Source organism: Empidonax traillii, unplaced genomic scaffold, assembly GCF_003031625.1.
Source record: "Empidonax traillii isolate 1590-97213 ecotype Southwest subspecies unplaced genomic scaffold, ASM303162v1 scaffold299:size639221, whole genome shotgun sequence".
Lineage (NCBI taxonomy): Eukaryota > Metazoa > Chordata > Aves > Passeriformes > Tyrannidae > Empidonax > Empidonax traillii.
In genome coordinates this window covers 33,380-44,852 of record NW_020955492.1, presented here as the reverse complement: position 1 = coordinate 44,852, position 11,473 = coordinate 33,380, and the positions used below count along the sequence as shown (strand labels likewise).

At 39.9% G+C, this 11,473-nt stretch overlaps 1 protein-coding gene across 1 annotated transcript; it reads left to right on the top strand.

Annotated features, from left to right (window-relative positions):
• Positions 1–155: 155 nt before the first annotated feature.
• On the top strand, positions 156–10,323 carry IFT52 (intraflagellar transport 52). Its single transcript, XM_027890845.1, has 13 exons — positions 156–407; positions 1,437–1,524; positions 1,795–1,924; positions 2,755–2,830; positions 2,918–2,989; positions 3,454–3,580; positions 4,914–5,000; positions 5,298–5,366; positions 6,083–6,237; positions 7,254–7,341; positions 8,500–8,608; positions 9,121–9,266; positions 9,838–10,323. Exons 1-13 carry the CDS (start codon positions 289–291, stop codon positions 9,883–9,885), a joined length of 1,314 nt encoding a protein of 437 aa, XP_027746646.1. The 5' UTR covers positions 156–288; the 3' UTR covers positions 9,886–10,323.
• The last annotated feature ends 1,150 nt before the right edge of the window (positions 10,324–11,473 follow it).

Genomic DNA, 11,473 nt, shown 5'->3' with positions numbered 1-11,473 from the left:
GCATACGTGAATCCCCGTCCCCCCTCACCCCAGCCCGCCGCAGTGCTCCCGCCCCACCCCCTTCCCAGGAGGGGAAGGGAGGGAACCCCTGAGGCAACCTCCGCGCTCCTGTGGAGGGGGCGGAGATATCCGCGCATGCGCCCGTCGGGCGCGTTGCTAGGGGAGGAGCGCGCGTGGAGCCGCTGCGTCCCGCTGGGGAGACGGCGGGACACCTTGGAGAACGCCGGGCGCTGAGGGTTCCCCGCTCCCCACCGGAGCTGGAGCCCTTCGCCAGGCCCCGGGGAGCATATGGAGAGCGGCCCGCGCAATGCCATAGTGTTCAACGCGTCCAAGGGGGAGAGCTTCACGCCTGCCGGCGGCTACAAGGCCTTGCGAAAGAGGCTACGCGGGAGCTGGAAGGTGCTGAGGTGAGGGGCGGCTGGGAGGTGACAGACAGACCTTCACGGGTGTGTGTGGTCCTCGTTGAGTACCCTAATAGACTTTGGGGACCGTAGAATCGTAGAATGGTATGGGTTGGAAGGGACCTGAATCATCTTGTTCCGACCCCTTGCCATGGAGAGGGACACCTTCCACTGGACCAGGTTGTTCAGAGCCCTGGCCAATCCCATCTTTAATGGGATATATCTCATGAGCTAAGGTCGCTCTCTTGCATTAATTGCTCTGTGGTATCAGCTGTTCTGTCGCTGTGGGATGCTGTGCGTGGTTCTTTGGAGCTTCCAGCTGCCTTGCCTGTGGAAGAGAGTTGAAACTCCTCATACAGGTTTTTGAGTCTATCTGGGTTTGGAGTTTGGGGGGTAAAAGAAAACGGCCTTTGTGCAGATGATATTGTTTATCTTTTCGCTACGAAGCAGCATCAAACTGTTTGGGGGGGCTTAGGCTGGATATCAGGAAAAGGTTCTTCCCACGTGGGGTGGTTGGGCCCTGAACAGGATCTCCCGGACAGCGGTCACGGCCCCAAGGCTGCCAGAGCTCAAGGAGTGTTTGGACAACACTCTGAGGGACATGGTGGGATTGTTGGGATATCCTGTGCAGGGCCAGGAGCTGGACTTGATGATCCTTGTGGGTCCCTTCCTGCTTGGGATATTCTGTGATTCTGTGAAATGTGCCCAGAGGAAAAAGAAGAAGAAGAATCAAAAGAACAAGAGGAAGAAGCTCCTCAGGTGCAAAGTGTAATAACAGCTGTGACAGTTTATAGCAGCTCTGGATCTGCCACAGTACCTTGTTAGAGGAGCTTTACTGTTTAGTTGGTTGACAGTTGTAAGGATTGTTTTTGCTCAAGCTGTCAACTTTAAACCCAGATAAAAGGATATGAAGTGACTGAAGTGATTTGCTTTGTGTTTGTTTGCCAGTCCTTTAAAAAAAAAAACCAAAAGAAAAAAGTTCTGTTTTCAAAATGTATTCAAGAATAGCATGTGCCTTTATTAATCTATTCATAGCCTAAAAGATGAGATCACATCGGAGAAACTGTTTGGAGTAAAACTGTGGATTACAGCAGGGCCAAGAGAGAAGTTCAGTGCTGATGAGGTAAGACATCAATAACTGTTTTCAAATTAGTTCTGTTTTAAGATTTGCTTAGATAGAAAAGAACAACACCGAAGACTGCAGTTGTGCTGTTTTAGATGAATTTACACAAATTGAAATTTGAGTGTTTTTCTCATAGGAACAAGTTAATTGCAAGCAGTCAGAATCCTTTACCTTCCCTCATCTCCCTATAACTTTCTGCAGTCTTGTGTGTATCTTCATTCATGTGTTAGTTTTTTTATTTTTTTTTCCTGGATCTTTGTTGTCTTCCAGTTCTACGTTCTGAAGAAATTCCTGGAGGATGGTGGAGCCATCTTGGTGATGCTCAGGGAAGGTGGAGAGTCCCGTAATGGCACAAATATTAACTTCTTGTTAGAAGAATATGGGATCATATTCAATAATGGTAATGGGGCTTACTGAGAGCTTTTATTCATCTGTTTTCAGCAAAATCTAAAGAGCAGGTTCAAACTTTGTAGATACAAGCCAAGAAAATCCCTCTCACAAAGTATCCCTTGGTCTAAAAGATGTTTCTAATTCTTAAATCTACATGTATCTGGCAGGGTAATACTGGAATACACCGAGAGCTTTCCATGGGCAGAGTACAGGGATAACAACTTAGCCATTTGCATTCCTTTGCTGTACTTGTTAGTGTTAATGGTATTTAATAAAAAAAAAATTAATTCTAGTGACATTTCTTGATTAAAAAGCCTTTCATTTAAGACATTTTCCACACATTTTAATGAATTGAATCACTTCATGCTCACCCTGAACAAAGAGTGGCACTTTTCTTTAGCAGACCAGTAAAATGTCATTCACTGTGAAAAAAGAAAAACCAACCAAGTCAACTGTATCTCAGTGTACTAAAATATCTTTAGGGTCTTTAGTGGCTTTTCTAAATGATACCTTTTTGTGTATCAACAGGATTCAGTTCATCCTGGTTTGGAAGATACACTGGGAAAAAAAAAAGAATTTGGAGTTGTAAAATTTGTTAAATGCTATTTTAACTGGATCATCCTTTTGCCTCTTCTGCTTTGCAGAAGGTGGAGGGGGGCTTATTTTCTCATATTATTTATCAGTGAAGGCTGATTTGAATTCTTTCGGGAATCATATGCCATCTTTGTGGTGCTGGAAGCACGCAGCCAGGGAAACCAAGAGCTAAACCAATTTTTCATTGCTGTGCCTAGCACACTCGTCAGCTAAGATGTAAATGTCTATATTTTTTCTTTCTTCAAGATGCTGTAGTACGAAATGTATATTATAAGTACCACCACCCAAAAGAAGCCCTAATCTCTGATGGAGTTTTGAACAGGTAAATATTTGGAGTGTATAAATCTTTACAGTAAACACTTGCAATCTGTATTGTTTTCAGTAAATTTTGCCTTTCAACATCTTGTAGGGGAATCTGTGAAGCTGCAAGAAAAACAGTACTTGAGACAACAGATGAAGATGGAAGTGGGCATGACTCACAGTAAGTGTTTTTCTGTGAGGAAAGTGATGTGAAAATATGTAGAATAACTCAGAATTAGCAGATCTGTGATTAGCAGCAGTTTGTTGTGCTTGTGTTGAGGTTTTCTAATGCATTTCTTATGTCAGCTTCTTAGGCTATATCTGGAAAGGAGAATCTATTTAGTAGTGCTTGATAACCACTGAAGGAGCAGAAGTGACAGTTTTGGACAGAAATTCTCTCATGATCCGATCTTTTTTGCCCCTAGTCTGTGAGTTTGAATTTAATTAAAAAATGTAAATATGAATAACCTGGAAAAACCTGTAGAGAGAGAGACTGAAGTGTGGTTACAATGATCTGCATGTTGGAAACAAGGCTTTGGCTTTCCACCGACAGTGCACAATTGCAGCTTGCACTGTGAGTTTTATAAATATGTCCAGCCTGCCTTATACATGCAGGTACTTAGGGAGTTTCTGTATTTCCTGCAGAGCTCTCACTTTTGTGTATCCTTTTGGAGCCACATTGAATGTGATGAAACCAGCAGTGGCAATTCTGTCAACAGGATCTGTCTGCTTCCCACTCAACAGGCCTATTCTGGCTTTCTATCAGCATGAGGTAGGACTGTGCCTGTGACAGGCCCTGCATTCCACCCATAAAAACTGGGAGTGTATCCTCTGGTAGTACTTACAAACCCATGTCTGTCTTTTGATGCATCTGCAAAATCCAGGTGAGCCAGTGACTCCTACCTCTCTTTATGGTAAACTCCTTTGCATGGGGCTCAGAGGAGAATTAATTTGATGGTCAGCAAAGATTACGTATTTTTTGTTTGACAGATGGATATATTTAGTTCCTCGTTGAAGTTTGGGTTTTTTTCCTACCCTTTTAGTGACAATTTATTAAGTAAGACTATCATTAGCTTCATAAGTATACCATACCGAATTAATTACTGTCACCTTGGAATCAGTAGATTTTTCATATGTTATCTTACTCATCCAGACTTGATGCTTTATAAAAATAAATTCAGAAATCTAGTAGTAGTGGATGAGTATAAACAAAGGATTGATATCGTTAGTGAATGTGAACAAATTAACACATTTCTCACTATGTAGGTGAGTTTCCTATTGTGGTTTTCTGATATCCTCTTTAGGAAGGGGATTTTTTTCTTCCTTGAGGATGCCTAACTTCATTCCCCCCTACTGTGGCTGAAATGAACTGTGTAAATCAAAGCCAATACAGCAGCATTAAGTGAACTTACAAGTACACTTACTGCTTGCATTTTGTCTGCAGCTGTCAGAGTAAGATATCCCAAGGGAGAAACTTGGTAGCAGGAAAACAAGATCTCTTAGACTGGAAAAGAGATGTGATAAAGAATAGCAACAGAAAGTGAAGGAACGGCAAGAGCGAGCAGAGGATCTACCCAGTTGTGGGTAAAGCATGTAGAATTAGCTTAAACTGTGAATCATGGAGTGTGGAACATCCGAAATGTGTTAAGCAAACTGGAGCTTTATTTGATGTGTCTTCAAATTCATTACAGCAGTATCTGTGGTTGTATTGTGGTATGCGTTTCACAGTTGATGCAGGGAACATTCCAGGGTTTCTGTTTTATTGAAAACTTCTTCTAATGTATGTCCTTGTGGGAGTGGTAATATTAGAGAAGAATTCCAAAGGTGTTTCATGAATACATTTTCATGCATGTTTACTTTAGCATAATTAAAATATAATGACGTATATTTTGCATTTTATCTTACAAATAATAGAACTGTCATACTCTTCTCTCATTAGCTGACGTGAAGATGTGCTATATTGACCCGCATGTGTGCCACTGGCCTCTATATTTACATACTGAACACTGAAGAACGGGTTGCAGAAAGTTAACAAAGCAATAACAATTATCTCTAAAACTGTGATTTGGAAGGAGTTTTTGCTAAATTGTCTTCTTTGTTGATAGAGTCAAGGTGGAAAGATGGCAGCATTGGGATCTTCCCACATGTTCAGTGATCAATATTTAGATAAAGAAGAAAATGGTAAGATCATGGTAAGTTGGGTGGGGGGTTTGGGTTACTTTTTTTTATTTATTTAAAAACACCTAGGTGGATCTTCACAGCACTTCCAAAGCGCACCAGGCTCAGTAGCTTCGTTTTAGAGCAACACAGCTATGAAATGGATTCAATATGGAGATTCTAATCCAATACTAGTAGATATGCTTTGATATTTTACCTATTTTGTCTTATTTTTCATGGTATCTTATTTAATTGATTTAATATGAATGTTTAAGCCTAGTATGAGATTACTTGGATCCTCCTGAAAATAATTAAGTTGTACCCTTCTTCAGGATGTGCTTTTCCAGTGGCTCACAACATCAGATATCCACTTAAACCAGATGGATATGGAGGACCCTGAGGTAAGAGAGATCCATCACAAGGAGGTAAAGAATACTGTGATCAGTTTTGGCACACCCTGTATTTAGCACAGAATGGTTAACAGCAAGGTGGATGTTGCTGCTGCTGTTGCAGAACCTTCATTCAGGGTCTAAGATGAAGTAGACAGTTGGCTTCAGAGTAAAAAATATTTATATTTCTTAGACTTAGGTTGCTCTTCATTATCACACTGCATTTGTGAAAGTCTCTTTCCAATTTGCCCATCTCTATGAGGTCATTTGCTGCTCCAGCGTAGTAGGTTTGAAATTCACTCTGAGCCCTAAGACAAGAGGAATGTGCAGGAAGTGAAGGTAGATTTTCTGAGTAGGGATCAAATTGTATGTCAGTTTTAGTTGGTTTTTTAACTGATGTATGCAAATGCTATTCTTATTGGAAATAGCATATGTAATAAAATTGTATACTCTGAGTGCATAAAAGAACAAGTCTTGCACAGCTGACTAGTAAGCTGGCTCTTTTAATGTTAATTAACAGCTGAAACATCCTTATAGGGAGTAGCTTTACAGCAAGAGAATAGGGTTTGCACAGTTAGTGATCTAGTGAGCTGCACTGCAAAGAGCCATACCTGGTAAAGAGTGAAATAATTATTTCTAGATGAGATTTTAGGTGAGATATAAACTAGAAAGAGACTGTGTGAACAGGTTGGCCATTTTAAATCCCAGGTGTGCGTATCTGTGTTCAGATTTCAGACTATACCATGCTTCCAGACACAGCTGCGCTGTCTGAGCAACTGCGAGTCTGCCTGCAAGAAGGAGATGAGAACCCAAGAGACTTCACAAAGCTGTTTGATACATCCCTCTATCAGCTGGATACAACTGCCCTCCCTTCAGTTATCAAGTCAGCAGCAGTGATTTTCTTATTACTTATTTATTCCATTCTGTATTGCGTATTTTCTGTTTGTGTTTAACTGTGTCTCCTTAAGAGTAGAAGGGGCTGACCTGTAAGCAGCATTCTTAATACGGATATACCAGGAGATGGATTTGTACAGTGTGACAATGTTTTCTCTTGCTTCTTGTGTTAACTGTAATTTCTGACCTTCTTTTCACCTTTTTTTCTGACTACTTCTGATTCAGTGATCTGATAGTTTCAGTAGAACTGTCTGCAGTGATGTTGGACACTTTCTGGAATGATAACTGAGAGCTGGTCATTTTTCCACTTTTGAATTACTTGGCATTTACTGGAAACTGCATTTTCATTCACTTTTGCATTTCCCAGTAGTTGTGTCTTGAGATTTATCAGCTGATCAATTTTACCAGTTTGTGTCACTCAGTTTTGTCCATCATAACTCTTTTACCCACATCTGAACATGCTGAGTAGTGGCAGCTTTACACAGATTCCATGAAACTCCACTCTGTTGTGGACACTCTTTCTTCTTACTCTGTATTTCTTATACTTTCACAAGTTGTGAATTGATAGGGGGATCTCCCTTCTGATCCCATAACAAATACTTTTCTAAAAATAACTTCTAGTTACAGGCTTCTTGAAAAGTCTTTTTGAAATTGCAATTCTGCTTTTTTTGAACTAGATCACTTTTTCTTCATCCATGTTCATCCCTTTAAAAGTTGCTTGAAGAATTGACGTGTGACTTCCTTCTTTTTCAGCATTTTATATGTCCAGCTATCATCTTCCTCTGTCATAATTTTAACTAATTTTCTCACTATAGAAGTCACTTATTACTGATATGTAGTTCTCTGAGGTCCTTCTAAAATGGACATCACATTTTTTTAATGCTGTTACTGTGCGTAACATTGACCCTGGTGTCTTCATAAAAATCCATCTCTATAGCCTGCAAGTGGAAATGGATTTTATATCATTTTTCCCCCCCTCATACTTTGTCTTTTTCTATGCTGCAGAGCTTATGAAGAGCTGAATGTGAAACATGAACGCCTCCAACTCATTCAGCCTCAATTTGAGACTCCGCTACCTGTCCTCCAGCCAGCTGTGAGTAACCTCCTTGCTCATACAGCTCAGGGAGAATCCTTCTCCATGAAGGTTGGGCTTGATTATCTTGGAGGCCTTTTCCAACCTTAATGATTCTGTGGTCCATTTGTTTCTTGTAAAACCCCTCTGTGTCATTTCTATAGTTTTTTTGTTTTGTTTTTTAAAGTGAGAAATGCTGTAGTAATAATTAATCACTTGGGAGTTGAATACACTTCGGAGACTATCTTTTAGGAAAGAACCCTTATTTACACTTACCAACAGAGCTTGAAAATGTAGTATGTGGTGCCATAACAGAATGCTCTGTATGTGTGAGCCTTTAGTTGAGAGGCTGCTGGCTCAGCCTTTGCTGTGAAAACAGGAAACGGTATCTCAGAAAGCAGTGGTGTAAGTACTACACTGACTGTTGCCAGGGAGGAGCCAGTCTATCCTGCTCTGCTTCCATCTCCACATCCTCAGGGGAAGTAGAAAGTGGAGTCTTTTACAGCAAGAGCTGATCAAACTTTTACCAGCAGAGGTTTGGGCTGAAAGCAACATGAACTACGATGGTGTCAAACTAATTTCAAAAAGCAGGAATCTCTGTCTGAGTTTTGCTGTCATGACTCCATCCTTCTTTATCCTGGCCACTGAAAAAGCAGTACTGGGATCCTTACAGCTGCAGGGGTGCAACTTAAAGTAGTGTCTCATGCACTGCTCTTTAAAAACCTAAGTCCAGCTTATGCCATAAGTGGTGACTGCATGAAGAAGAAATACTCTCACCAGAACTGATGTGAATATGTTTCCAAGGTGCGCTGTTATGGGGAGGTCAGTTCCTCAGCTATCTCAGCCAGCTGGGTCTCATGGAGCAAAACAGAAACTGCAAATGCAGTATGTCTAGTTGTCATGCTGGGTGATAATTCTGACATGCTTGTAATAATAATGAACATTCCAAAAGAGTTTAGTCACAAAATATAAATGGAATTTTCAAAAAGGTGTCCCTTTGTGCTGTGGGCTTTGGAGGTGCTTTTGTATAAAGCACCTTGTCTTCAAGTATAAAGCACCTTGTCTTTTGTATAAAGCACTTGTCTTCAAGTCCAGTCTAAGTCCGAAACTGTTGTCTTAGAGATCTGTAAAGTGTAAGAAAACATGGGGCAATAAACCATGCTACTTCTTCTCTTCAAGGTTTTTCCACCTGCTTTCAGAGAATTGCCTGCTCCACCTCTGGAACTGTTTGACTTGGATGAAACCTTTTCTTCTGAGAAAGCTCGTCTTGCAGAGATCACAAACAAATGTAAGTAGATCAGACTGCTTGTTTACACATTTATATATAAAATACAAATTTTTAGGGGAAATTTGTTGTTATATTTAATTTTAAAACATGGGCTTTGTTTTTGAAAATTCACTGCCCTCATCTTGATCCAGGAAACTGGAAGCTCATGGCAATTGATAAGCTGCCTTTATGCACCATGACATTTTATTTTGTTTGTTACATGACATTCTATCATGTTTCTGCCTGCTGTTTCCTACATTGTGTGTAAATTGCTTTGTGCACTCTCACTGATTAATTTCACATCTTTTTATGCTTTGAAGTGAAAATATTGAGAGTATTCTAAACACACTCAGGTCTAAAGAAGACGAGAAGGTGCCAGCTGCAGGAGGACATCACGGCTAGTCCACTGAGCTTAGTTATAGGACTCAACTTCCCTGAATGCCAACAACAAATGAAGATTTGTAGTAGTTTTTTTCTAGCTGATCCAGATATGTGTGATACTCACCTGCCTTCTTCCCTGGGTGCTTGTTTAGGTACTGATGATGACCTGGAATTCTACGTACGAAAATGTGGCGATATCCTGGGAGTAACAAGTAAACTTCCAAAGGAGAAACAAGATGCCAGATATATCCTGGAGCACATCTTCTTCCAAGTGGTTGAGTTTAAGAAACTGAATCAGGTATTTTTAATAACAGAATTAGAAGTGAATAATTGGTAGTAGCAGCACTGAGGCTGGTGTGTCTTTGTAGCAGCTACACTTGTTGCAGGCAAGAAGCCTGGGATGTAAGACATTTGTTGTGCAATAAATTAGACCAGTGAAGTGTGATCCACAGTACTTACGATTTTTAATCTGTATCGAATGTGTAGTGCTCCATTAAATAAGTTTTTATTTTAATTTGGGGATTAGTACATGCAGAGGTAGTTTTGGTAATTTCAGCTGAATCAAATTCATTAATAGTGCCTGAGTAAAAGCAGTGTGCCCTCAGGAGTGTTCACAGCTCTTGCCAGTTCTGCAGTGCAGAAGTAAAACCAGCATTGTTACTCAGGAGCAGTACTGTGCTGAAATAATTCTTCATAGTAAATTTGGTACTTTGAAGTCTCTTTGGAGCATATTAACAGATCAGTTGTTTGTGTTAACAAGTATTCCCTATTTTTCAAATATTCTAGTTAAGCCAAAAAATCTGACAGTTCTGCCCTATTATTAAAATTCTTATTTTTCTTCCTTTTTTTTTTTCCTCCTCTTACCTAAGGAACATGATACTGACACGAGTGAAGCTGGATTCCACAACGGCAACTGAGACCTGGCTTTCTCCAGTTTGAGATCAGACTTTTGAGTGAAAATACACTTCTCTGTTTTTTTAAACCCCTTTCCAGTATATTGATTGGGAGTGACTCACTAGTTCACTGAATGCTTGGATTGTTTATGTGTGGTAGTTTGGATACTTAATGCCTTTTGGGAAAGTGCTTGTATTTCACAAGGACTTTCCAAATAATTTCTTATTTTTCTACTTTATTGAAACTGTAATTTTGTAATATATTTAAATAAATATTATACAAAGAAAATGTGTTTGGGGTCCTTCTTTCTGGCTCTAGCATTTGTGTTCTTGTAAGGTTTACTGTGGGTTCTCCTGATATACAGAAAGCCCTTAATTGCACTCTGGGAAGGATTGTTATTTTGGTTTGGGAACTGGGAAAAAGAAAATAGAGTCATAAACACAGGAGCTGCTGAAAACATATATGTCACCCTGAGGCAGCCTGCTTTTGTCTCTATGCCAAAGTGAACCAAGGAGAGATGAGTTTGCTATTGTAGAAGGAAAATATTTCTTCCAAGGGAGGGAAGAATTTGAAAGTAAGCAGAAATGACATTGTTGCACATTGCTGCATTGTGTAAGACTGGAAATATATAATTTTGAAAAGAAAGGACAGCATGTGGGTGAAAAAGATTTTAGGATTTAATAGATCATTATTAACAAAAGGTGATACTGTGCAGAAACTCAGGAATATTTTTACTTCCAGTTATTTGATATCTGGCCCATTTCCCAAGGTGATGAGCTGTGTAATGCACAAGGAGGGAAATTCAGATTAAACTCATTGACCATGAAATGTTGAAGCTCAATGCACAGCAAAAATAGAGCCAAGAAGATCAGTGGTGAGAAGAAAGAATTTGTCAACAACATCAACACCATGTGTCTTTATTGCAAGGCCTTTTTCTAATATCTATATGGTGAGATTGCACTTTGGCTATCAATATGATACTCGAATTGTTAAGTGAAACTTCTTCCCTCACTCAAGCCTTCCATGACACATGTGCTTTGTCTTGCTCTGCCATGTGTTTTAACATCAATGCTGCTTTTTGCAAAAGATCTGTTCATCTTTTACCCCCGAAAAAATCTTTTTATTTTACATTTCTTCATGCTTCATGTGCCATCTTGGCACAGGGTTTTCTAAAGGAGGTGCCCTAAAGCCCCTGCCAAGTTTCTGCCTAGTTGACACGTGCTAATAAAATGTTAGAAGTTTTATCTCTTTCTATGCTGCAGACATTCTCTTTTCAGAGAGGTATGTCTGAAATTTTTCATTTCTTCCCATATTTTCCTTATAGGCCATGGTTTTGTTTGTCACACAGAGCACTTTGCACATTCTAGCTACAGATTTACACAATAAGCTTAATCTCTCCTATGCAGTATCAATACCAATCAGTCAGGCTGCCCAGGCTGCAGCTGAACCAACTCCCTGAGTGATCCTCTTGCTAATTATAGCTCTGATCTGTGCTGTTCTGGGGTGTTTATACTTTAAACTGTAAATAGTTTCTATTTCCCAGCTCTTTTTCGGAGTTGTTTTGTCACTAGTTTCTGATGTTATAATGTGGTTTAGAAAAAGGCCATGTAA